Raw genomic sequence first — 25,771 nt, forward strand, 5'->3', positions numbered from 1 at the left:
TATGTACCGACTTTGGACCTGTGTTTGAAAAAAATACTTATTCACATTTCCTTAGTCTCCATCTTACCGTTTAACCATTTCGGTTAAAATTTGAATGTGAAATATTTGAGCGCTATCTGTGTAATTGTTTACAATAGGTGTTTTTAGTTTTGCCGACGGATCTCATGCAATTCCTCTAATTTCTCCATGTGCTGAAATTGAAATAACTCTTTGAGTGAAGAATTGGGATATTTTATTGGATAGAAGCAATTAAAAAGTAAAGGAGTAACATACTCTTGTCGTATGTTAACACATTCAATATTATCAAGGGCATAAAAAAAAATTTTGTTCAACTAGTTTGCAAAGCGATACATACAGTGGTAAAAGTAATAATATAAAAAAAACAAACAAACTAACAGAAAACGTCTCTGTTTTTAATAGATGTACATACACTAAAAAATGTAATTGAATGAACGCGAAGAACAAATTGTACGATCGACATCAGACTGCCATAATTAATGTTATGTTTTCTCCCTTTAATAAAATTCGACCAACTGATTTCTTAGCATCTTTTTTAATATGGACTTCTTCCGCATCATCTAAGACTATATTCATATATTCATCAAAACCCTATAGAAAGACAAGATTAGGAAAATTGAATGACTAATGATTTTTGTGGGTAAATTTTTTCAAAAATCATATAATCAATGCTTGAAGCATACCAAAATGCGACCTTCTAAGCGTAAATCATTTTGATCATACAACCAAATTTGAACTCGAGTTTTTAAAGTGAAAAACCGAAAGATTTGATTCTAATAACACAATTGAAACTTGTAGGAAACAAAAACAACCCGAATAAAATACGAAATGATCAACGTACAATCGGTTGGGTCATGATTTTTTGTAGTCTTTTATTAGAAGACGCCATTTTTTTCTTACTAATTCAATACGTTTGTAATATCAATCTAGTAAAAATATTTAAATTATATGTACCAAATATCTTTGGGTACAAGCTTGAATTAACAAAAAAAGGCGTTTATGTCTTTTCACTAACTTTAAGGTACTCAATACTTAATTTTCTGCATGTGCTCTGTGTATGCTGTGACGAGATTTTCATTTATTTGCCCCCGTATGACCCTTATTTTTGTCGTCATATGCCTTATTTTTCAATGCCTTTCCTTTTAAAACAAACCATCATTAGATTATCTTTCTTTCGACATCAAAAGCTTAAAAAAAAAACTTTAAATGTTTTTTTTAGTGTGTGTGTGAACATTTGAATTTATCCGTTAGCACCCAACATTAAATTGTACTAAAGAAAAAACTTTTGTATTATTGCCGTGTTAGTTTCACACTTCTTTTTGAGCCTTTATTAGTTAGTTATCCTGGTAATTTCGAACAATTTTTTTTTTTACTTTAATAGTCTAGAATTGCTTTTTTTAATATCTGAACTTTTATAAATAGTTTATACCACCAACATCTATTGTTTTCGTTGATTTTATAACAATTTAGATTAAAATAACATAGTCATCCCTTTTTTCTTTTTAATTTTTTTTTTGACACGGTGTGTAAAGAAATTTTTACAACAAAAGCCTGAATAGTCCAAATAATTTTCAACGTAAACAATCGTCCTTCTCAACCCTATCAGAAAGAAATTCGTTTAATTGTTGCAAATGCCACTCTTTATGAAAACTATTTTATTTCTTTAGATAACATGGTATGAGATGTAATTCGTTCAATTCTAATTTGACAGGATAGCGCACTTGTATGTTTCTTTTTCTAAAACCTAATCGTTAGACCATCAAGTTCCTCTTTTCTGAGACCATGATTCGACTTTGCAGCCTGCTTCTTAAGAGAACATTAAAAGATACTGACAATCACTTTTAGCTACGGTTCAGTAAAATTTTTTTTTAGCCTATTTTTGGACTAATTCTAAGGGATTGACCTGGGTTTACTCCCAAAAGAGGTCTATCTTTTAATTTTTTGGTGACGACTCCATCCATTTAACGGCTCGATGGTTGACAAAAACAGAGCCCTAATTCGTATTTTGAGCAATCCAAACTATACTCATGTGACTTGGTCAACATACAATCGTTTTTATTCTTCTGGCCAATTAAAAAATAATGCCACGAACTACAGAAATGACTACACAACATTGGTCACTAGCGTGGACTGATTCAAACAACCTTTATTCACTAGGATTTATTTAGGTGTAATCGTATTGATTTAGTAGTTTTTACACACCGGGGCAAAATCGAATAACCTTGAATGTTTAGAATATAGCCTAAAAATTTTTTTTTTTTTATATTAATAATCTGACAAAAGGTTTTCACATTATTAAGTATGCTAAACCGAGTAAGACATTCGTTTTAGATAAAAATTGTTTTCCGTTATGCTGTTCCTTTTTAACGATAGTAAATAAATCTCGTTTTATTCTGACAACAAATTATTTTTCAATTGACTTCAGAATAAAGATTATGACGATCTTAAAAGAAGGCGTCACTACACATATTTTGATACTAGTGTTGTGTTAAAAAAAAACAGTCATTATTCACATTGACAAATAAATATAAAACAAAAAATAGGTTACAACACGAGTCTCAAAATAACAGTAAATCATAATTGACTTCTCTTCGTCTAATATTCGAAACATTTATAGACCAGTTTAAATTTATACGCAAAGTATAATTTGACGTTTCATAATATTGACAAATAAAAATTTAAAAGAATACACTACATTTATTAGTTTAGAGTATGACTTTCAAAAAAAAACTTCTAACCTCTTGCGGATACCATATGAAAATACTAAGATTCTTTAAACGGAAAAGAAATGTATTAAACTGGTTGATCAATTAACAATTTTTTTATAATGAAAAATAACATTATCTTTGCGGAATAGGATTTCCGTTAATGGTAACATTGGGAGTATCTAAAAGGTATTTTAAATTATAAAGTGTGGTGAAGATTATTACAGAAAATTTGAAAACAATTTCAAAATTACTACCCTTTAACCTACTGTCGCTGTTCATGGTTATATCAATATCGACATAAGGCTATAAACGTGACGTATAAAAGAAAACATTAATTAAAAAAATGTTTTTCTACCTTTGTCAAATTCTCCGCAGTTGAAAGCCCCATTCCTTCGTTTGTTTTTTCTTGTAATAGAGTATCTTTCGATGCCAGATCTTCAAAAAAACATCATGAGATTATTGAGTTGAAAAACACGGAGCGTTACCTTTTTCTATATCTTCAATTAAAGGAAGAGAGCCTTGCAAGCCTTCATTTAAGCAAAACCTGATATAAGATTATATAAACTACAGACTGTTAAAAAAAAAGATTATACCATGCTTCTGTTATGGCATTCATCCAAGAATCCCTTGTCACTTCATTCGCAGCACAAAAAATTTGATTTTGTCCATGGTAGTTAAAGCCCCAACACGCATCACCCGTGTTCGGTATATTCACAATTGGTAAATCTATTGATGTTGTATCATACGTAATCTTAGGTTTCTATATAAAGTAAATTCATCAGACGAAATTCAAATAGATACAAAAATTTGTGACCTTGTTTTGAAGAATTGTGAATGTACTGCCGATCAGCTGTCCAATAACACCTTGGCTAATACGCTGACGTACTTCATCAGGCATTGGTGCGATTTCTAGAGGTCCTATCTACAAAAATGAAGTAAGCTAATTATTCATGTAATCTAATTATTTTTTTTAGAAAGAACCTTTATTATTTTACACACAGGAACACCTGCTGAATTTATTTTTGTCCCTATAAAATGCCCCCATAATTGAAGGTTAGCTAAAGTCATACAAATTATTTACCGTTTAATAAACTTTTACGTCGTTGATTCTCCCCTACACGTTAAGTAAACTTGTAAATAGGTTCCCTTATTAACAAATTCAACTTACGTTCCAATGAATCGGCATCAAAATCTAAAACTTTGGCGGTCAATTCATTCGTTGTGGCTTGATACACTTTATTTGAAATTCGTGTTCCGTTCCGATTCTCACTATCGCAGCTAGTATGATCGTCGTTTTCTTCAGAGAGACTCTTGTTGTCATTCATTGCGAGTTCTGAATACAAAACAAGCTTTTAATGTAAGTCGAAGACGTTATAAACAGTAACCGGTAGCGCGTCTTATTATTTTTGCTATACGACGTTTAGTACGCGCAAGTGCCAACCCCTCATTAGCTAGTGCTTCAATCTCTTTTAAATTCTGGTTACGATCATACTTGGAGTGCATGTTTTCTATTTGAAGAAACATTAACGGTTTTTTTCTGGAATCTGCTTTTGAAGTTGGCGCATTAACATTAGTCAACGCAGTTTCTTTTATTTTTGTTTTATTCATAAACATTTTATTATCTAAAAAGTGTTTTGTTGCGCCAATTGATATAGGATACCTCAAAATATGTGAAATAAAAAAAAAAGAATGAAGAAAACATAAACATACACATAAGTTCATCTTTGCGAAAAAAAAATTAATTCTTGGTCTAAAACTGCTATTTTTGAACTCCCGACTAGTGTTGTATAAAGTTTTATTTATTTCCAGCAAAAACAAAGTGAAACGTGTTTTTTGTTACACTCGCTTCTTTTTCTAAGCATTCGTTTATAAAGGGTATTTTTAATGCTTTGTTTTTGACATTCTTTTACAAGTGTTGAATTGAATTTATCATCAATAAAAAATATTAGATTCTTTTTTGTACTGTAAAAGATTTTTAGTTTTTTGTACCCGTTTCATAGGAAAAGTCGTAGCGCTAAAACGCGTTTTCTTACTGCATATATTCTTTAGTGACAAAAGTAAAAATAATTTCTTGCTTTGTTTAAAAAAATTTTTAAACGTGTACAAAAACAAAAAACATTAAGAAAATGCTCAAATTAAAAAAATGGATATGTTATTTAAAAATCAATCTGGTTTTCTTTCTTTTACTAATACTCTAATTATTTTAATGTGTTTTTTAAGTATTGAATAAAAAATATATTCCTTGTTGGTAATACAAAACAACAAAAAAACATAACAAAACGTAAATTTGTTTAATTTGTATATTTATTTGTTTAAAACGTCTATATTTTTTAATAAAACATTTATTATAGCATTGTGATTTGAACAGAAAACGGTTCCAATTCTTAATAATAGTTAATAAATGAGTATTAGCCAAAATATTGACTGCATAACTTTTATATTTGTAGTAAAGAATTCGTTCAAGATTCTAGCGGTTTTTTTTTAACTTAAAAGGTACTCTCATCATTAGAAAATTTCAAAAATAATTAACTATTAATTAATATATATCGTCAATTAAAAGAAACTGTGATTAGTATACCTACGTTGTTTAAAATAATTTTAGGAAATAAAATTAATAAAATGTTTTCAGAATATGTGAATTGAATTACAATGGTATAATACTCTTCAAAAGTAAACTTTGAAATTACGTGTTTAAAGTTCCTGAGTTAAAAATAAACACAGTATATTGTACATAATCTTAATTGTTGTGTAATAAAGACATTTTTAATATCATGTGAAAGGTGCTTCTTTTTGACGCAAGTCCACGTGTATCTTGAAAACGGCTTCGAACTTGGAGTTTACTATACCAACTAAAAAACAATTGATGTGAATGTTTTGTCTCCTTAAAATGAAGCATGTTAATACAATAGTTCTGCATGAGATTCATTGTTTTTTTGGATTGGTACAGAAAAAGTAAAGAATCGTGAAAAAGATGAGACTGGTTGTACAACGTGTTCACAAAGCCTCCGTTCAACTCAAGGAAACAAATGAAACGGTTTCGTCAATTGGATCAGGAGTGGCAGTCTTATGGGGCATAGATCGTTCGGATACATGGTTGATGTCTTAGAGACGCAAATCGTCATAGTGGCAGAAAATAACCGTCTGTGTTTTTTTTTCAGGGAAGAAGCAGAGTTTTGTATTAATAAATTGTTAAATACACGGTTGTTTCCTGACGACAATTCTAAGGATTGGAAATGCTCTGTGACCGATTTGAATTATGGTATAAAAGAATTTTCACTACTAATTTCACTTCTCTCTGGTTTTCTCAACGTTTAGAAATTCTTGTTATATCCCAATTCACATTGTTAGCGTAAGATGAGTCATTTGTCAATTTTAAGTAAGGATTATACCTTATAGAACTTTAAAAAAAGGAAAAATACCCGATTTCCATCATGGTTTGTACTCTGCATTCATTAGCATACAAAGTATGGTCAATAATCTTAGCAATGGAGCGTACGTTCGCCTTGGATTTATACACACGTATAGTTGAGCGAATTAAACAGTTGTATAAAGCTGAAAAAATTAAAACGGGATTTTTTGGAAATCCATGTAGTAAGAGAACAATAAAGTCGATAAAGATATTTTTTTCCTAAATCTTGATAAATTTTTTCAGATGTCTCCATAGAAAATAATGGGCCTTGCACAATACTGATTGATAGTTCTCTTAGATGAAAGAAGCTATCGTTACAACGCTAACATAAATAAGTAAGTTCTCTCCACATTTTAAGCCTTTTAGTAAATATCATAGAAAACAATTTTGCTATTTATTATGAACTATAAGATAAGTAGAGGTGGAGACATACAACTAGCAGAAGCCTCCCATATTTTTCGTCATGTTTTGTCAAATAAAAAGATATCGTTTGTATCGGTTTAAAGTCATGTGTAAAAACAAAACTCGTCCAGCGAAAAAACAAGAATTGAATAAAACATTTATTTATTTAACATGTTTACAAAAAAAATGCTTAACTTCTTGACATGGTAATAGATGTACACACTTCGTTATTACAATACCACTGCTCAAACTATAAAGAATGATTGAACTAAACTTACATTTTTAATGTATTTGTTGAACGACTTTTGAAAAAAACAAGGGTTCTCTAATGTAACTCATAAGCCGCATCCCAGCATTTTAATGTAATCAAAACAATTTGATAAAAGGAAAAAAACATGATTTTTTCTTAAATTCATGTTAAAATGTACGCAATAATGATGGATCAAAGTTGTAAAAAAATTCTCTTAAAAATGCTAACAAAAATGTTTGAAAAATTCTTCATGGATATAAAACTGTGGTTTTAGAATGAGATATATACGTGATGTCGAGCGATACACAATTTGATATAATTCGACCGACCTCCGCTAGGTCTAGTGATGTGGTTTTCACTACATGAAAATATTAAAATAAAAAAAATGAAAATTTTTTAATCGTTGCTTGTGAAAAATTGTTTTATGGCATAATAAAAAATAAAAAAAACGTCTTGAGTCTGTTCTTTAATAGAAATCTTTTTTTAGAAACTACTCACTGAAATTGCGAAATTTTAAATATTATATATTTCATGTTTTTTAAAAAAACGAAATTATGCATTGAACGAAATAAAAAAGTTCTTTGATAGTTAAGAAAAAATGGTAAATTTCCTTATTTCTGAGTAAGCGTGTTAAAAAACGCTTACACTCGGTATGTGTAGATGGGTGAAACACTTATGTTAAGGTTGATGTGGTTTTTCTAGTATAGAGATAAAGTTTAAAGTATGTGGAAAGGCTTATACATAATTTCAAACATATGTTCCACATACCATTTGTTCTTATATTGTACATTCAGTATCTGGGTAACACATTTTAATAGAAAAATAAGAGTGAACATTTTTTTTTTTTTTTTTTTTTCTCGATATAGAAAAATGCGTTCCTTCAAACATTTTTCTCAAAGTATTTTAGTGTCCTTAACATTTGCTTATTTTGTTTATGAGACTCTGTTGATGTTAATGGGGGTGCGAATAAATCTAATGATCCGTGTGATGGGACAACAAGAAGAAATTATTCAAATATCCCAACCTTATATGGCAAAGTCTGTTAGTCTCTTTAATGAATCGGACCAAACAGGGTATGGAAAGAATTCAAATGCAACCATTGCTTACTACCCTGACACTATTTTTTTACAAGAACATAAAAATATTTTGTATAGAAACAGTTCTGTTCTAAATGAAAACAAAAATCCTACATATACTATTATTGAGGATCCTGTGAAACGATTTTATGTAATAAACTCTTCTGATATCCCAACACAACAATTTTCTCAATACATAATAATGTCTCCCTCATTCAATGAAGTAGATAAAAATACAGTTTATTATGGAAGGCCTAATTTTTTATCAACTCCATCCCGATTCGTAACTCCTGTGGAGTCTGCAGTGGTAAACAATCAATCGAATACGGGTAGCTTAAATCAAGTACCCATTGAAATGATTCCTTTGGAAGGTGCACAAACCAATTCAGCTGATGCCAATGTTGCTCTCACAGTAACAGAAAATTCAACAATAACAAATCAAGCATATCTTTACAAGAGTGCTGCTTTAAACAACAACAATTCTCTTTATTTGACGTCTCCTACTTATCAAGTCCCAGTACAGCCTCAGTGGAATATATCCACTGAACAATTTAGACCGAATTCACCAGAATTCTCACCACCCGTAGTATCTCAAAGTCTTATAGGCGAAACAAGTCCAGTGACCTTGCCAACCTTATTAGAGCCGGTACCCAGTGGTGCATCGCAAATTCTTACTAACCATGAAAAAAACATTACTAACATTACTCTCACAAATGGAAAACCCAATTTAAACGAGACCAATAATTCCTATTATATTTTAACGCGTCCGGTGTCCGCAGAATATATTAATAAATCTAGTCTAGCAGGCGTATTTTTCGATTCGACGCAGAACAACCAAGAAAATAATGCAAAATGGGAGATAGACTATAGAGACGCGCCTTATTTAATAAGGCGTCAGTCGAAAGGTAGAAAATTTGTATTCATTTAAAGTAAAAAATAATTTGTATGCAATAGATTCCGTTAAAAGTGATGGAATAAAACTCACTGAAGACGTTTCGAATCAACCGTTCATTTATCGTGAACCAAATAATAACCAAAGGAACAATAACCAATCAAATATATCAGTAGAAAATGTTGTCGTTCATACCGTGAGTCAGACACCACCGTTAAAAAAGGAAGAAGAAATAACAAACTTTTCATTTTATAATATTTCATCACCGGGTCTTTACAAGTTGCATGGAACATCACTTTTACCTATTCTTCCTGACTCTATTGAAGCTCTCTCTATTAAAAGGCAGAATAATGCTCAAATGCTTTCAAATGAACCACAGGATTCAATGTCAAATCAAATGAACCAGTCTCCTAATCCGACTGACACTGATGTTTCTTATCCAAACCTTATTTATGCTAATTCGCAGTCAAATTTTTTTCCCATGGCCAACATGAGTGAACATTCGCAATATCTTCAAGAAAATGACACAGTACTATCCAACACTATATTAAACCATATGAAGAACGATATGATGCAATCATTACAAAAAATTCCTTTTGATAATCCACAAACTGTCACGCAATCAGTGCTCATAAGCCCAAATGAAGTCTCCACCTGGTCTTCCGTTAACAATAGTATGCAAGAAAGCAACCCAAACGTGTAAAGTTATAAAAAGCAAAATGGTTTTGAAATTGTTTCAAAAAACCAATCTTTGAATCTGGTGTATCAAATGTAAAGACGTGGACGGATTAAACAATTAAGAACTTGTTGATCCCTGTTGTAAACTGGTTTCTACTTAAGAACACAGTAGTTAAATTATTTTTGAGTTAGTTTTTAGTTGAAAGTAGCACTGCTTTGGTTGTGTATAAAATGACATTCAATTTATTATATTTAAGATTTAAAATAAAAAAGTAACCAACACCTAAATAGCATTGGTCCACAATTCAAAACCTGCCGCGAAAATCTAAACAAGTTTTTCGTTTTTTATGCATTGTGAGCACAGTGAATGAAAGTTATAAAATCGGTTCTTTCGATTTAAAATATGTTTTACTTTTTTCGATAAAAATACAAAGTTCACGGTTGTTTATTAAAGGTTATTTGTTTTTTGTAATCACCAATTTGAGTGCATGAAAACTTAATAACTCACGATTATTCGCATATTCAACTCATTTGTTTTGACGCATAGGAAGGAAATAATTAAGAAAATATTTTGATGATTATGCGAAAATTTCTTTTGTTTGTAATATTTAAAAAAGATGCATACTTGAATTAATAGCGCTAATGATAAGCAAATAGAAACAGAATCTAATAAAATTCAAGAGTAACTAACGTAGGACACATACGAAAATATATCGGAATTTTCAAATGAAAGTTGGGTTGCCTTAAAAAAGTAAGCAAGGTTCAATCAGGCCATATATGTGGTTGTGATGAAAAAATCGGTGTTAGACTCGCGACATGGCAGCATAATAATTCTCACGTAGGGTTTCCAGTTGTCGAAAAAAGCATGCTGTGTCTACAGTAACGCAACGTATTCGTTGATTTCAATTTTGACTTTATACGTTCCCACAATTACAGAACCTCAGGCCATATCTTAGGAAACACAAAAGAATTTTTTTTTATTTTGAAGCAGGCTCCAAAGTAGAATATCAACGTCGTGCAGTTTGGTCTGTGATATGACTAATTTTTCTTTGTTTTTCTCATAACAACATAAATAGATGTCTTATTTTTTAACGAAGGTATCGGTTGTATTTTGATGATATTTCTATTGAAAGCACTTTGGGGTTTGGAACAGGTAATTAGACCAAAAATGAAAACGCTTTTTTAGCAACATCGCTTAAAAAATTCGGAGCGAGAAACAACATTTTACTGTCTAACCTTTCGTCGGCACACAAGCTTCATTAGATTGCTTAGATAGACTTTCTCATAAAGTTGTACAGCTACCTTAACAAAAATTCGGTTTTTATACGTTCATAAAAAAAGCATAGTGAAGGTTCGGCACTGCAGGAGTTGAGTCAAAATTTTGACAGAAGCAGCGCTACTTTAAATATGTTGCAAAAGTGGCAGCCGGACCAATGTGTTTAGAACGAGGAGTGCTTCTCAAATTGAAAAAAAATAATAAAAAAAAAACACAGCCGTTTCGCAGCAAAGAACGACGAAAGGATCTACTGAGTACCGAGATACCCCCTACTCACTTATCATAAGGAAATGGTAAAATAAAGAAAAAATTTTGAAGAAGAAATCATGTAAGTTGTTGAGTATGGGAGACGGTATGTGGAAGGAGGCCTCACACAAGAGTCGAAAGATAAAAAAGTTCTCTTTGTTCTGAGCCCTCCTCATTTGGCTCGCATGGGTCTAGGAATATGCCCAAACCAAATCCTTTTAATAATATGTTTTAGCAACAAGGAAATTCTCCGTTTCATTCGGTCGTCCTTTTAGAAGAAAGGCTATAAAGTTGAAGGCTGAGCTCTGAAAAAATTCACTACACTGCAAAGGTCTCGTTCCTTGTTTCCTTTAACAGTAGGCTTTGAAGCTGAAGGCTGAGCTCTGAAAAGATGCCTTACGCTGTAATGGTTTTGTTTCTGAATTCCTTTAGCAATAGGCTATAAAGTTGAAGGCTGAGCTCTGAAAAAATTCCCTACACTGCAAAGGTCTCGTTCCTTGTTTCCTTTAGCAATAGGCTTTGAAGCTGAAGGCTAAGCTCTGAAAAGATGCCTTACGCTGTAATGGTTTTGTTTCTGAATTTCTTTAGCAATAGGCTATAAAGTTGAAGGCTGAGCTCTAAAAAAATTCCCTACACTCCAAAGGTTTCGTTCCTTGTTTCCTTTAGCAATAGGCTTTGAAGCTGAAGGCTGAGCTCTGAAAAGATCCCCTACACTGTAGCATGTGTAGTTTAAATCGCTTCGTAAAGCGTAATATTTGTAATTTAAACAAAGAAAAAAAAAGTATGAAACTGTTAAAATATTCAATCGTATTATTATTTTCAGATTTTTAATTTTCCTTTCAATAAATTCCTAGTAGGAAGCAATTGAAGACTAATGTGTAAACGGAGAAGAAAGGTTTTAAACTTACGACATAAATTAAAGACATTCAATTATTTACAACGTTTTGAATATTTTATCAAAGTGTAAAATAAATAACAAAAATGCTTTAAAAACATTGAGATTATATAACTTGGTGGTAATAAAAAAAAACGGTGGCGTGCAGTTATTCGTCATATGCGAATGTATTCTATCATGCTGACATTCAAAAAAAAAAAATAAACTTTTTTTTAAACATTAAAAAATAATTTTTTTCACATATTTTTTTTTTTTAGTTCGCTTGTGTGGAATGTTTGAAAACACCATGCTCTACTCGTTACTCGTATGATAACGACTAGACAAGTATTCATTTATGCAATAATAAGGGGAAATAATTGAAGTTTAACTCATTTGTTTTCTCCTGTGAGCTTTTACAATTCTTGTAGGTGTTTTTTTAAGAGTTGAATGCCTGTTGTAGAAAAACGACTTAGTTAAAGAAATCTTTTAGAATAAATACCTTGGCGTTCGTGAAGATTCTGCTGTTTTAATGAAGCGTTCGCCATAGATACAAACGATTTCTAGCGGAATACAATGAGAAAATTCAAAAGCTATACGAAATAAATATTACCAGTTGGAGTGCAGAAACGAGAGATGTTGCTTGTAATATTTTTAAAAGGTCAACTATAATAAAAACTCCTCGAGTCATCACAATTTTATCAAATAAGGCTTTTTGAATTATTAGATTCCATAAATGAATAACAAAGAAAGTATTGTTTGAAAGACGAGGTAATTCTATTCAAACAATTGATATAGTATTGAAACAATAAGTCAGTTAAACAATACGTGAAATCTCAACGGTTTCTTCCAGCGTTTTATTTAAATTTGACCCTATGCGTACAATGTTAAGTAAGGTTCTCTGAGCAACTCTAGATAGTCATGAATTATTGGGCGATTTAAAAAAAGAAGAGACATACTGGTGATCCCAAATATTTTGTAGACTGGACGGGTCATCTAAAAGTTTTTCTAGTAAATCAAGTATATGTGGGTCTAATGGTAAACAAGAAAAAATGATTAAAATGAAAACAAAACAAAATAAAGAACCTCTGGAAATTTGCATGTATTCCGTAAGAACATTGCGACATCTGAAAAGTAAGGTGGGAAAAGTTGGACTTTAAAAATGTGCAACTTACGCTTTACTTTGCATCCAGGATTTTAAAAAGTCAGCAGGTTGTATTTTTGAAAAGACATGTTGTAAAGATTGTAAAAAGGAAGGAAGCAATTCAGCTCGACGGGTTTCTTTATCCTTTTTACTAAGACGCCGCATTGAATAAAGTCTATTTTTAAAATGAAAAGTACCTTATTTGTGTTTCACTGTTTAAGAGTGAACACTCTTTTAAAGACATATACGTAGTTAATTTTTTGCTTAAAATCTACCAAAACAAAGAGTTTTATAGGAAACAATTTTTGTGGGATTTAAATAAAAAACTGTACCAGTAAGAAGGTTTTTTGACCAATATTTGAAGAGCATATGGTTGAGATGTGTTGGATATCGGAAAAAATATCGGCGCTTTTAGAAGTTGCTTTTGTTTTGAATTTTAACAGAGGCTGACAAAAATAAAAAATATATATAAAAAAAAAATTGTGGCATCACTCTTGTTGAATAGTCTTACGTCTATTATTGCTTCTTTTAAAAGTTTCGTATCGTCGACCTATATAGCTTATTATAAAACGTGATATTTTCTAAAATAAATTAATATACCGTTGTAAGAAGTTTTAAAAGAACAATGTAGCTAACGGCATTCATACAAACATCAAGGGGAAGAATCAAATGTTGCTTCCAGGATTGAATAAATTTTTTGCGTTGTTTCGCGGTCATAATATCTAGTAATCGGCAAATTGTCTACAGAATAAAAACATTAGTTTTGCAACGGAGTATAAAAAAGCATACTAAGCAGCCTGCTGGACTTGACATAAGTAAAGGAAAGCACTCTTGTAAGGTGCTGCAGAAGCTGACTTGCTCCTCTTGGTTATAAATTCTAAAAAGATACAAAACAAGTGAACTCATTGTCAGAGAAGACTAAAAACCAAAAAAAATAATTTGATTCTACAATAAATCAATAGAGATTTAAGAAGAATTTATTCTTAGTTTCATGAATAGACGAGAAGAACGAAAAGACCTTAACATACTTGGATGAAAACTCAAATACAGAATGAAAGAAAATACGGTTTGCTAATTCTTTATCGATACATCGAGTAATAGTGGTATCGACATACTCTAAAAATAACGGCAAAAAGTTAGTGGAAAAGTATAAATGGCATTTTGTCACCTTTAATATGCTTCTTCCCACGGTCATCCACTGCAAGATAAATGTTGTATGCATCTTTATTATTATAATCAGAAACCTAAACAAATGAAATTTATTTGAAAAGATTGGTTTTCTCAAAATTATAAAGGAAAACGACATACTTGTAATCCAATCACGTTAGGAATACATAATTTGTTAATTAATTTGTGTAGACTAAAACAGTTGGAAAATTTGAAAAAAAAAAAAAGAATTAAAAAAAAAAAAATACAATTTTTCACTGGGAAAAGGCTTAGGAAGTGATAGAGCGTAATCTACTACTTTTGATCCATACTAACAATGAGTGAAATGAATGTAAAAGACCAATTTTTCGTCAGAACGTACACGAGAGAAAACAGTGTTTGAAAATGGGTCGGCGAACAAAGCATTACAAAGTTTAATTTTTGTAGGCTCATCAGAGTATTTGAGCATTTTGATACACAAAAATGATCCAGTGTTAGAATATGCCAACTTTAAAAAAAAGGCTGTAAAAATAAAACGGTTTAATCTATTTTATAAGATTCCTTCTTACGTTCGAGCTGCTGTAGCATTAACTGTTTTTGTGAGAAATTTCCCAGTTTATAGCAAGCTTGCAGACATCGGTTAACTGAAAGAAGTCGAGCTTTCTAATCAAAACACATTAGTAAGAATTTTGAAATAAAGTTATCAAGGCGTCATACGCCAAAAAAAGCTTCATCACTTGTGGCATCGAATTGATCGATAAAATCCAAAGTTTTTTGTACCAATGTTACTCTTTCTGTTTCAGATAACGTTTTACAACATAAAAGTTGTGCATACAATTTCTGTATCATTATTGCTCATAGTCATAAATTGTCATGAGTTTAAAAGCTCACTTTACACTCTTTTAAGAATTCCGCTGCAGGATTTCGAACGATTAATTTTTCGAATTTAACCTTCTTGCGTTTTTGCGAGGTGGAAACATCCTTTTCGCTGAATTGATTCTCTTCAGATTTATTGAAATCGTTTTGAAAACTTTTTCTTTGTTTTTTAAAATTAGTTTTCTCTGTTGATTCACGTGACCTTTCCGCATTGGGCTTTAAACATTCAAAATGCTTTCGCTTGTTTTTCGGTTCAACATAATTCTTTGATTTTTGTTTTAGTTGTTTTTGGTTCTTATTTGATGTAGGCAGCGTTTGATATTCCATTGCAAACCAAATTTAGGTTCAAAAGGGTATGTTGCGATAAGGAAAATTCTTTTAATTCATCGTTTTTAAATGACGCCAAACCACGTCTGTTGGGACAGTGTTATTCCTTCAACGTTTTTATCTTTAGTTAAGAAAATTAAAAAAACATTACGCTTTCATTATTTCCTACTTTAAATATGGTTGAAACAAACGACAATTTAGTTATATACACAGTAAAGGATTATAAAGAAAAAGAATACGATGAATTACTGAGAGACATGGGAGAAAAAGTTCGTCAAGGTTATCTTGTTGTGTTTCCTACTGAAACAGTGTACGGTCTTGGATCAAACGCTCTTTCTAGTGACGCGGTATCGAGAATTTTTAAAGCAAAAAAACGTCCTATGTGTGATCCCGTCATTTGTCATGTTAAGGGTAGATTGATGACATGTTTTAATTTTGTACCTTATAAAAAGTAATTTTGGGATTTTCAAGATGTTGATCAAGCATTCACTTTATTTTCTAAAGATCAGCACGAATTAATTTTAAAAGTTTTAAGGATTTTGGCCGAAGAATTCTGGCCAGGACCGTTAAGCTTGGTTGCGGCAGCGTCCGATATTGTTCCACCTGAAGTTATGGGTGGTTCAGGGTTTGTCTCTGCAAGGTAAGAAAAAAATTAAATACGTTTTGATTCTGGAGTAAGTCATCAAAAATATTTTGAATGTTTATGTTTACGTAATTCTATTATTACTTTAAAAAATATTTTTTGTTTTCAAGTCGAATGAACTCTTTTTTTTTCTTCGGTAGATGTCCCAATCATCCAGTTGCTTTAGATTTCATTCGTTCAGCAAATGTTCCCATTGCAGGTCCATCGGCTAATCAATTTGGTCATATTTCACCTTCACTAGCTCAACATGTCGCTAAAGATTTTAAAAACGTTCATTTGTCCGATCAATGTCAGCATTTTTGTCAAGAAAAACTGTACTTGCTTGATGCAGGCCCCTGTCGTGTAGGAATAGAAAGCACAGTTTGTAAAGTCGCATTGTCTTCGGATGGTTCTAATTTGTTAGAATTGTCCATTTTAAGGCGTGGCTTTATTTCTTTAAACGATATAAAGGCAGTTTTACAAAAACATTGTGAACAATTTAAAACGTTTCGTCAAGGGCAATATTACCATATGTTTCAAAACGCGAAATTCAATGTTATTGATAGGTTGGAACCATTTAAAAATGAAGGTGCGGGTGTTGAAGAAGCTAACAAGAATATGATACAACCACTGATAAGTCCGGGAAATCTCTTAAGTCATTACGCTCCGTTGTATTCAACCTTTTTACTAAGTCGATGTAAGAAAAGCAGCGCAAACTACAAAATTTCAATCGGAAATGAGTCGAGTGTCAAAGCATTACTCAATTTATCAAATTGTATTCTTGTCGATAGTTTCCAAAAATTTGCGGACATAAGTCATTTGTTTGGAAAATATTTATCATTATATGACGGACCACGAAACTCTTCAAAGAAGGAGTCTGATACAATGCAACAAAATTTATTTTATCAGTTGCATCTAGCTGAAGATAGTGTTTCCAATTTACAAAATTGTTCCAGTGAATCTTTTTTTATTTGTATAACGGATTTTTATGAAGAAGCCTGTTTATTTGGTGAAGGTGTATTAGCGGTGTATGATCGTGTTTTCAGGTAAGAGAAAAAATTTTCATTGTTTTCATAATTAGTGTCTTTTATTACTTTTAATACTAGATCTGCTTCTGGAAAAAAAGCCACATTAGTACCATATGTTTAAAGTCAAAATGTTTCTTGATTATTAAAAATGACTATGTTTTATTTAACCAGAAGGACCTTTCCCTAATGGTACATTAGCGAGAGCATCAGGCATTCTTTCTATAGCATATTTATGGTTTGTTACATACATTATAGGAACTCCTAAAGTATAAAAGAAAAAGAGTTTATAAACACTATACATTTTCAATGTTATGAGTAGCATAAAGTCATACCTGGTATTTTCCGTATACGCCGCTTTAAATCTTTATCGTTGGTGGCGACAATATAACATTTATGCTATAGTATAGCAATTTTTATATAACGATTAAAAACAAAAAAAAAAAATTTTTTTTTACTTCAGTAACTCTTTGAACAAGACAATCATCAGCGTAAGTTCCTGAATGAAGACAGGTAAGACGCTTAAATCGAGGATCTCGAGCTAATTTTAAAGCTAAACGAAATCTGTGACCCATTTTTTCTAATTCGCCAATCACACAATCGGTGATATGTGGAATACCTGTAAAAAAAAATGGATTGTCATAATTTAGCATACATTAAAAATACATTTTCCTAAAAGGCAGTTCATCATTTCTTTTAAAATGTCAAGTTTATGTTGGATACTAAAATTAATAAAATTTGTGTCAAGTATAACGTGGTAAGGTGGAGATAAGTTGGAATTGTAGTTAAAAAACATTCCAGAAGAAACCTTTGGTCTGATAAACACATTGATTCGATGTCTGTGTGTGTAAGAATTAAACTACATTTCTTTTAAAAGTGGCTCCTTTTTTTTTTTGGCGAGATTCCGAAGCTGATCAGACGGTTTATTTTTCCTTGTATAGTATTAGTACTAATGAAAAGTACATGAAAACAAAAAAAACAAAGGCTTACACTCTTAAATCATTAGGGTTAACGCGTCTTTTATTAACACCAATTTTCCGTGATCTTTTCATAGTGATTCAAAATAATATGAAGAAAAAAAAAAACTGAAGAAAGGTAACTCGTTGCGATTTATACTAATAGCATTTTTCTACATGGATGAATTTAAAAAGGTACAGCAAGAAATTGTCAAAGCGTCTGTGAGGTTTCTGTTTGTAAGGCTTAATCATGAAACGCTATAAGAGAATTGTAGTCCACCTTTAATAAGAAAATGATGAAAGATTTTTTTTTTCATACTAGACTTTTATAATACTCTTCACGCAGAGTAGAACTTGCTATGTTTAAATAATTTTGTTTTGTTCAATCGTTCGTTTGAAAACGTCGTGAAGTGTTTGTGTCAAACCATTGTAGTGTACGAAACATAATAAAATAGAAAACATGAAAAGAAAAATAATAAGTAGAAAACAATATACTATTACGGAGCGTAAAATAAACTTCCAGTTTGCTGAAATAATGAATGAAGACACTGTTTGATCCAAACGGTTGCAAGATCAATTCCCCCAGTAAGATAAATACTCTAAGAGCAGTGAGAAATGGTTTATAGTGTGAATTTTAAGCAATGGAGGTAGTTTTAGAGTAGAATTATTGCAAACAAACCATTGAAAACATTTGTTATACCTGATACTTTCCTTGATGCATAAAACGAATTGAAACTTTATTTTGAATAATAATTTCATTTGGAAGAAGGCATATCTAATAAATAAGAAAATAAAGGAAGATTTGATGTTTGAAAGAAGAAATACTTACAGCATGCGGTTCGAAATGTTTTGTTAAGCATTTAAGAAACATTGAAGATGTAGTGTGCCCAAATAGAATCCATTGGCTAATACTTTGCGTTCCAAGAATCGTATTATAGCCAGTGCAAGAAACTGTGTGCATTGTATTAATTGCTGATGGCGCAACACGTAATTCCAAATGTTTCTTTTCATCATTAGAATTTCCCTCTTTCGTTTTCTTTATGTTATTCTCTAAACCACAAGTAAAAGGCCACATATCCAGTTGTAAAGGAACATACGCGAGAGAAATGATGCCCTGTGAGAAACGTGATTTGGGTTGTGTTACTGAATTACTGTGATGTAATTTACAAAAGGGTGTCGTGTTAAGTGCTCTTGTAAAGTTGAGGTCTGAAGAAATAGTTGATTTTTGGTGGTCTTTAAAAAAATTAGAAAAGAAATCTTCTTGAATGTCAATAATTAATTCATTCCATTGAATATTCACTTTACTAAATGACTTTAATATCAAATTATCCCATAGTTTTTTATCAAGCAATGCTTGTTCTACAGTGAAAGGTTTATAAAGACCGCATAGTTGTATTGATAGTTTCTCAGGGTAGTATGGTTTAAGGCAGCTGTGGAGAAAAGATTCGAAGAATAAAAAGTTGATAGAATTATATAAAATAATTAAATGCCTGAGAGAATGTTAAAGAAACATTTTATTCAGGTCAAGAAAGAAAAAAATACTTTGGATGTAAAAAAATTATAGGTAGAAGAAAATCTGTTAGAGCGTTTACATTTAGCAATGTATCATCCATTCCATGATCTAAAAGGCCAAGAAGAATATGACGTGACGCGCGAACCTGCACTTGTGTGGTTTTGATGTTTTGAGGATCCAATGCATTGTCCGAAGATAATTTCCTACAGACGAAAAAATGAAGCGGTATGTAGGAATAGAAAGTAAGGCGAAAAAGACTAAAGTGTTGTAACGATGAATCAATGTGCTTTTCAAGAAAAGTGACAAAAAAGAAATGAACACCACAGAGCACAAGTTTTGTAAAATTGTGTTAAAAAAGTTACAGTATAAGGTATTCTTTTAAAGGTATAAGGATGAGCTTTGTAGAGTATTGGTAAAGAAAGAACTGAATGAAACAGAGAGATTGGTCGTTGCGTAACCTGCACAACCCTATTTTTCATTGTTAGCCTATCGCTAGAGGAACTCCAGGCTAAAGCTTCTTCAACTTTTAAAATAGAAAGTATACTAATGAATAGAATTGCGATACACTATTAAATGGAAAGAAGTATTTTCAAAAGGCTAGGCTTAGAAAGCTATTTCTACTTAAATAATTCGCTGTCATCATAAAAGAAGATAAAGTCAATTTTTTTTTAAAATATGAATAGAAATTCTAGTAGCACAAACGTTAATAAACATAAATAAAGTGTTTTACTCCAATATAGTTTGCCAATGAAACAAGGAGGATAATCTGTCGGTTTCTTCAATTGATTGATGGACGTTGTGCGCGTTTTTTTCTGATGGATAATTTGAAGAAAGGAGCGTGGAAGGTGTAACACAAGAGTTTGGAAAAGTTGAGTGGTTACTATCAAATAGTTCATTGTCATGAACGCAAGTTGGCATGCATAAATCAGCCCAGTCATCTAATTCCTGAAGTTAAAAAATTAGCACATTTTTTTTTGTGTTACGACATGGGTATTTGTTATTACATGATTTAAAAGAAGCCCGTACTCGTCGGCCTCCGCTACTTGTTCGCTATTGGACTCTTTTAAAAGAAGGTCTGAAGAAACGAATGAATCTTTTAATGGATCGTCCTTGGTCGTTTTATCTTAAAACAAAACAATTCAAACAAAAAAAAATGAGTTCACACATTATTTGTTGCAATGCATTGAATGAAATATGAGAACAAACAGGGACATGTTTAGTATAAAAAATTACAACTGCCATAAGATAACTGTACTTTGAAAAGAAGAGAAAGTTCGGTCCGAATGAACCGTTGTAGTAGTGTTGGGTATCTCTAATTCAGCTGATTTATGGCACTAACAAGAATGCGTTACCACATATTGAACTTTACAAAAAGATTCTTGTGAAATTGACTCACAATTTGAGTGTATTGAAAATTGAGAAAATTATGAAGATGCGTATATTCTAGATCGGTAGCAGAGGGCTCCTTAAAAAATAAAATACATGACTTTGGGTTGTGACACATTTTTGTCCAAGCATTCTTAAAAAAAAAAGAAAATTTTTAAATGTAACGTTAGTTAAATTCCAATGTACCAAAGAAAAAAGTTTGCCAGAATCGAAATGACTAGGTGTTGAGATAACGATACAACTAATAGTATCGTTAAAGGGAATAGCATCAACAGACGTAACAAATTGAATAAACGGGAAGGAATCAAATAAATTTTTTCGCGTATCACAAAAATCATTTTTCACTTTTGAAGACATCCAATTAAGCATAGTTCGAGCGTAGTTTAATATTAAGTCCCTGAAAAGTTAGCATAAAGTATCAAACGCCCTTTTTTCTTTAAAAAAAGAAATGCAATGGAGTTACCCTGTGGGTGAAAGAAAAAAAATAGGGTACGCCTTGAAAAACGATTTGAAAGAGAATTGGAAAATTGTTAGAAGAATAAGTGTGTCTAAACCGACATTGACAGGAATAAAAACAGAACCGCCATTTTCAAGTGTTTTCTGCATTATCTCTAAAGCGACATTGATAAGTTCCGTTCTTTTTTTTAAATTGCGTGAGGGTGTGTGTGAATTATTATCACAAGATGACATATTCTTGTTTTTCACCTTGTCCAAATGCTCAGATAAATCCATACTCTCTGTCATAGTCGTTCCTATAGATGACAATTTTGTTACCAAAATCGAAAGAGGCCTGGTGAGACGTCGTGGGTCAAATCCATCAAAAAACCTAAGAAAATCATGAAATGTTTGAAAAAAAATTTCTGGTAACCAATTGAATTCCCATTACCAATGAGGTTGCATTGTTAAATTGGTCGATATTAACGCTGTACTATACTCGCCTTCACCCGTGATATACCACGCGCATGAACCGAAAATTTGACCAGATGGCACTGCTTGTATGGTAATTCCATTGTTCGATTTACAGCTTGAAGTCTCCTTGTCTTTAAAAGATGGAAACCGAATATGTTCATAATATGCAACGCGTTTCACTTTTTCTAACACTGTAGAAATGTTAGGAAACGTGATACAGGTTGAGAGTAACGCGCTGGTCGTATTTTGACTTGAGCTGAAATCACTAGTAAAATATTGTTCAGTTTTTATATGAATAAGTTGATCATATAATATTAGTTTGCTAAACACTAATGTAGCATCGGTACATATAACTTGAACATTGGGATACTTTAACATAAATAAGACAAGACCTCCGATTTCAGAGAGTGTTGCTCCGCATAATAACACTGCATCTATTGCGTCATAATATCCGTTCAACTCATTTGACTCAAGGTCATCTGAAGTTTTGATAGAAGGGTTTTCTTTTACTAGGTGAGACATAAAACCTTGGTTAACAAGAAAGTGAAAGGTCGCCGTGTTATCGTGAGAAGCAATCTTAATTTTAACAAAAATATCCATTGATTCACCATAGTCGTGCAAACAATCCACCGCCACTTGAAAAGAATGCGTTGAGTCGATTGTTTCGTCCATAAAAGAAATATTTCTTTAGACTTTTTTTCAAAAGTCAATTTTATTCAAAAGTTTCTTCTACAATTCAACGTCTTTCCCTACTGTATAATGTAAAAATTTCAAATTGACTTTTTGAACTGAATTTATCACTTATGCGATAACTCATAAGAACAGAAACTTGTACATTTGTTGCTCTAATGTGTGATCAACCCTTGCAAAGTAAACCTGAAATATACAGATTTTCATTTTGTGATTAGGCTGAAGGTTTCTTTTTTTTTTTTTTTTTTTTTAAAATACTAAATAATCACTTCTATCGTTATTTTAAAAGATGATGATTTTCTTTTCGTATCATAATGTGTCAGTATGAAACAAATTGTTTTTAAGAAATTTGCTTTTAGTTATTTCAACAATGTGCGGAAAAGTTAAGGAAAAAGTATAAAAGTGATAGAGTTTAAATTTTTTTCCAAAAAGAATAAGTACAGTAATAATAAAATGAAAGTGAAAATATCGTTAATAGAAAAATTGATGTTTCCACCAGTGTTTTATATTTTGGAACGATTTCTCAGAATACATGCTAACTTGGTTAAAATAGCATGTGCTTGTGTGAATCGGGCGATAGAAACAAGAAAAAGAGCGAAAACCGATCTCAACTCCTCGTAACCGAGCTACACGGTGAATTGTCAAAATACAAATATTGTAAAAATGTTGCTTCACAGAACTTACACTATGAACAAATGTTCGAACGGATTTATATTTCGTTAAAAGATTTTTAAAGTAAACATTGGACTTGCGAATGATCCGTTTTGATTCAACAAAAGGGTCACACAAAATATTTTCTGTCAGTTTTACAAAGCTTCGTACCACATCTTGTAATGGCTGGATTGGGATCTAGAAAAAATAGTTACATATGGTTTTTATGAGTAAAGCTTTGTGAAGAAAAAAATACTTCAGCTTCCATTTGCCAAATAGAAGCAAATATATTTTCAAAGTACAAATTAGGGCCCTCATCCGAAAATTGAACTGTAGTATATATACAAAACAAGCAGTATGGAAAGGGTTAAAGTGATTTCAATACTGCCTACTGCATTTTTGTTACCTAACGTTAATTTCAATAGAGAAGGATTGCAAAGAACAGTTGTTAATGCGTCCGCTAATCGTTTGGGTATACCAACATTTAACCAATCGGAATACTGCATGTTACTTAAATTGTCTAAAGTTGGCGTGTAATACAATTTCGAAAAAATGGTTTTTAAAATCAACCGTAACATATCACGTACGTAAAGAGGTAATCCAATTATCTTTCACAACTCTACGAGTAAAGACAAAGTCAAAACAATAACAGGTAACTATGACAATAACGCAAACTTTTGTATCACAAGGCTAATTTCTTCTTCTGTTTTTCCTACAAGTTTTCCCGCTTGAATTAATACATCTTCCACCTGACGTAAAAGAAAAAAGTTCACTCTTAGAAAAAGTGAGATAAGCGTGTACCGTGACACATTTTTCTTGAAAATCTTTTAAAGAAGTTACAATATACGAAGGATCGAAATTCTTGTAATGCAGCTTTTTTGTAAGTGTTTCCTCAGTCTTTTGTAAGTTTTTCGCAGGAAAAGTTATTTGCTCATTGTTGTGTCTGGAAGGAATTTGAAAGTTGAATACTTGTCGCTAACGATACCGTACTAAGAAGAATAACAACTACCTTCCTTTCCATTGTTGAATTTGTACCAAGATTTCATCATATAACCTCAAGGGTAACTTCATTTGCAGCCAGTCCTCCTTTGAAAAAGATTCAATGGCGTCTTGTATAGAGAAACAATACAATGTTTTATGTTTTGATGGTCACTTGCACTGAGCATGTGTTTCTATTGTTTACTCAAGTCATAAGTAGTTAACACTTCAAAAACATGGACTAAATCACTTGGAGAACGATTTAATGCCAAACCAGCGGTAAAGATGATTTCGCGAAGCTGCAACAGTGTCATTAAGATAGTATTAGTCGTAATCCTAAAGGATATTGCAAGGAGACGCACATGCAGGCTATTTAAAGAAGCTTCCGAAGTGTCAGCTAATGCGTTTTGTAAAGCTTTGGACACGTTTAAGGGTACATTCAAAGAGTCCCATTCATCTGTGGTTAAAGATTTAATGTCATCTAGAGAGACAAGTCACAAAAAAAAATTCAATTGTTTTCACTAAGAGTATATTTTTCTCTTTTTGTACCTATAGAATTGAACCATTGCTTTTCACACAAACTGGGAAATAAAATAAAACATAAAAAAACAGGTAGTTGCAAATGAATTCAGCAGTTCTATTAGACTACCAGTGTAAAGCTTGATCTTTCTGATGATTTGGAATAGTATTGGCTTTGCATACAGCCGTGACAAATTCCACAAGGTCACTTGATGGTACGGGAACGCTATGTGGCTTGCTTAGATCTTGTTGGGTGCAAGATTGAGTGTTATTTTGTTGTTGATCGAAAGGCGTATTTTCTTATAACAAAAATTGAGAGGTGTACTGTTGTGGTAAGTAAACGTAGGCAAAAGAGTTTTGACCTACCCGATTCAGAACATTGTGTAGAATCATTACTGACTTGCGCAGTGTACGGCTCTTCTAGCTTTTCTTGAATTGCTTTGAAAAGTTGATACGGGAGCTTTAAAGATTCCCAATCCGAAATAGTCATTAACTTTAAATGAGATAGATTTTCAATCCATTGATGGCAGACTAATAGTTCAATAAAAGGAGCCATTTCATCTTCCGATTTATTTAAATCACGCCCAATGTCGAGTAACATTTTTTTCACTGGCACATTGGGTATATTCCTTATTTGACATGAAAAAAAATTTCCCTCAACTCGTTTATCGAAACAGCGCGAGTCGGAATCTTTATCAAAAGTTGTATTTGAGTGGAAGGCACAACCTTGATTTTCAGAACATAGACTTCCACAAGGATTTTCCTCTTTAGATAAAGAATCAATCATATGTGGTTTACTTGGACTATCACATACGTTGCCTTCTACATAGACCTTCTTGTCATTCATACCTGTCATGCCTAAAGACAATAAATGCGTTAACGCTAGTTGTACGTTATGTTTTATACGCTTTAGAGAATGTACAAAACCCTACAATTTTTTTTGAAAGATTCGCCTTTCTGTTGAAAAAGAATCGGGGCAGTAGAGTCAACTGTATGAGATGTCTTGTGCGAGAAATCTTCACTAAGTATATCTGGAGAGCAAGACATTTGTGTTGATACTAAATTGTGTTTTATTCTTGTCAAAAGTTTATACTATAGAAACAACGTCGTCAAGTTACGATAACACCAAGATTTGATGACTAGAAATGTTTTAATTCAGTCTCTGTTTTTAGATTAAAAATTAAAAAAAAAAAAAAAAAAATT

At 31.8% G+C, this 25,771-nt stretch overlaps 7 protein-coding genes and 1 long non-coding RNA gene across 16 annotated transcripts; 4 read left to right on the top strand and 4 right to left on the bottom strand.

Moving 5' to 3' along the window:
• Positions 1-298: 298 nt before the first annotated feature.
• On the bottom strand, positions 299-4,634 carry LOC128883721 (uncharacterized). 2 transcript variants are annotated; one of them, XM_054136367.1, is made up of 12 exons: positions 4,112-4,633; positions 3,895-4,059; positions 3,808-3,840; positions 3,708-3,754; positions 3,541-3,648; positions 3,320-3,486; positions 3,212-3,270; positions 3,082-3,161; positions 2,993-3,029; positions 860-2,905; positions 702-791; positions 299-609 (listed from the first exon to the last, which is right to left on the bottom strand). In XM_054136367.1, the coding sequence occupies exons 1-10, from the start codon at positions 4,446-4,448 to the stop codon at positions 2,859-2,861; spliced, it is 1,080 nt and encodes a 359-aa protein (XP_053992342.1). In that variant the 5' UTR covers positions 4,449-4,633; the 3' UTR covers positions 299-609; positions 702-791; positions 860-2,858. The 2 variants fall into 2 exon arrangements, with proteins under 2 accessions (XP_053992342.1, XP_053992341.1); XM_054136366.1 differs by having other exon boundaries at positions 860-3,029; positions 4,112-4,634.
• Positions 4,635-5,074: 440 nt separating this feature from the next.
• LOC128883891 (D-aminoacyl-tRNA deacylase-like) lies at positions 5,075-6,988 on the top strand. Of its 6 annotated transcripts, none has more exons than XM_054136743.1 (7): positions 5,075-5,219; positions 5,507-5,819; positions 5,885-5,985; positions 6,042-6,075; positions 6,123-6,160; positions 6,210-6,317; positions 6,379-6,984. In XM_054136743.1, the coding sequence occupies exons 2-7, from the start codon at positions 5,698-5,700 to the stop codon at positions 6,435-6,437; spliced, it is 462 nt and encodes a 153-aa protein (XP_053992718.1). In that variant the 5' UTR covers positions 5,075-5,219; positions 5,507-5,697; the 3' UTR covers positions 6,438-6,984. The 6 variants fall into 6 exon arrangements, 4 of the variants coding, with proteins under 4 accessions (XP_053992718.1, XP_053992719.1, XP_053992720.1 ...); XM_054136744.1 differs by having other exon boundaries at positions 5,187-5,219; positions 5,674-5,819; positions 6,379-6,985; XM_054136745.1 differs by lacking the exon at positions 5,075-5,219 and having other exon boundaries at positions 5,269-5,819; positions 6,379-6,470; positions 6,547-6,988.
• Positions 6,989-7,603: 615 nt separating this feature from the next.
• LOC128884264 (uncharacterized) lies at positions 7,604-9,690 on the top strand. Its single transcript, XM_054137526.1, has 2 exons — positions 7,604-8,768; positions 8,818-9,690. The coding sequence occupies exons 1-2, from the start codon at positions 7,658-7,660 to the stop codon at positions 9,456-9,458; spliced, it is 1,752 nt and encodes a 583-aa protein (XP_053993501.1). The 5' UTR covers positions 7,604-7,657; the 3' UTR covers positions 9,459-9,690.
• Positions 9,691-12,051: 2,361 nt separating this feature from the next.
• On the bottom strand, positions 12,052-15,566 carry LOC128884263 (uncharacterized). Its single transcript, XM_054137525.1, has 21 exons — positions 15,489-15,566; positions 15,008-15,440; positions 14,834-14,956; positions 14,686-14,779; positions 14,499-14,638; positions 14,386-14,447; positions 14,279-14,330; positions 14,139-14,214; positions 13,999-14,086; positions 13,760-13,847; positions 13,571-13,711; positions 13,482-13,520; positions 13,303-13,416; positions 13,168-13,241; positions 13,002-13,121; positions 12,913-12,953; positions 12,786-12,858; positions 12,655-12,737; positions 12,440-12,603; positions 12,329-12,389; positions 12,052-12,280 (listed from the first exon to the last, which is right to left on the bottom strand). Exons 2-21 carry the CDS (start codon positions 15,317-15,319, stop codon positions 12,243-12,245), a joined length of 1,983 nt encoding a protein of 660 aa, XP_053993500.1. The 5' UTR covers positions 15,320-15,440; positions 15,489-15,566; the 3' UTR covers positions 12,052-12,242.
• LOC128884265 (uncharacterized) lies at positions 15,496-17,187 on the top strand. The gene is made up of 4 exons (XM_054137527.1): positions 15,496-15,730; positions 15,791-15,959; positions 16,103-16,987; positions 17,048-17,187. Exons 1-4 carry the CDS (start codon positions 15,496-15,498, stop codon positions 17,088-17,090), a joined length of 1,332 nt encoding a protein of 443 aa, XP_053993502.1. The 3' UTR covers positions 17,091-17,187.
• Positions 17,188-17,862: 675 nt separating this feature from the next.
• LOC128884266 (uncharacterized) lies at positions 17,863-18,255 on the top strand. 2 transcript variants are annotated; one of them, XR_008459320.1, is made up of 3 exons: positions 17,863-17,925; positions 17,973-18,061; positions 18,118-18,255. It is a non-coding gene; the product is annotated as an uncharacterized LOC128884266 (long non-coding RNA). The 2 variants fall into 2 exon arrangements; XR_008459321.1 differs by having other exon boundaries at positions 17,973-18,117; positions 18,165-18,252.
• On the bottom strand, positions 18,034-22,446 carry LOC128884262 (uncharacterized). Its single transcript, XM_054137524.1, has 11 exons — positions 21,708-22,446; positions 21,285-21,647; positions 21,008-21,218; positions 20,832-20,954; positions 20,691-20,769; positions 20,440-20,558; positions 20,166-20,380; positions 19,465-19,638; positions 18,752-19,412; positions 18,623-18,697; positions 18,034-18,521 (listed from the first exon to the last, which is right to left on the bottom strand). The coding sequence occupies exons 1-11, from the start codon at positions 22,400-22,402 to the stop codon at positions 18,420-18,422; spliced, it is 2,817 nt and encodes a 938-aa protein (XP_053993499.1). The 5' UTR covers positions 22,403-22,446; the 3' UTR covers positions 18,034-18,419.
• Positions 22,447-22,788: 342 nt separating this feature from the next.
• Positions 22,789-25,742, bottom strand: LOC128883724 (uncharacterized). Of its 2 annotated transcripts, XM_054136373.1 has the most exons (15): positions 25,501-25,742; positions 24,935-25,426; positions 24,699-24,867; positions 24,599-24,630; positions 24,412-24,530; positions 24,255-24,348; positions 24,081-24,180; positions 23,873-24,014; positions 23,747-23,820; positions 23,659-23,690; positions 23,478-23,591; positions 23,328-23,401; positions 23,243-23,269; positions 23,105-23,167; positions 22,789-23,046 (listed from the first exon to the last, which is right to left on the bottom strand). In XM_054136373.1, the coding sequence occupies exons 1-15, from the start codon at positions 25,613-25,615 to the stop codon at positions 22,924-22,926; spliced, it is 1,770 nt and encodes a 589-aa protein (XP_053992348.1). In that variant the 5' UTR covers positions 25,616-25,742; the 3' UTR covers positions 22,789-22,923. The 2 variants fall into 2 exon arrangements, with proteins under 2 accessions (XP_053992348.1, XP_053992347.1); XM_054136372.1 differs by having other exon boundaries at positions 23,105-23,269.
• Between the last annotated feature and the right edge of the window lie 29 nt (positions 25,743-25,771).

This window comes from Hylaeus volcanicus, unplaced genomic scaffold, assembly GCF_026283585.1.
Source record: "Hylaeus volcanicus isolate JK05 unplaced genomic scaffold, UHH_iyHylVolc1.0_haploid 12237, whole genome shotgun sequence".
NCBI classification, from domain to species: domain Eukaryota; kingdom Metazoa; phylum Arthropoda; class Insecta; order Hymenoptera; family Colletidae; genus Hylaeus; species Hylaeus volcanicus.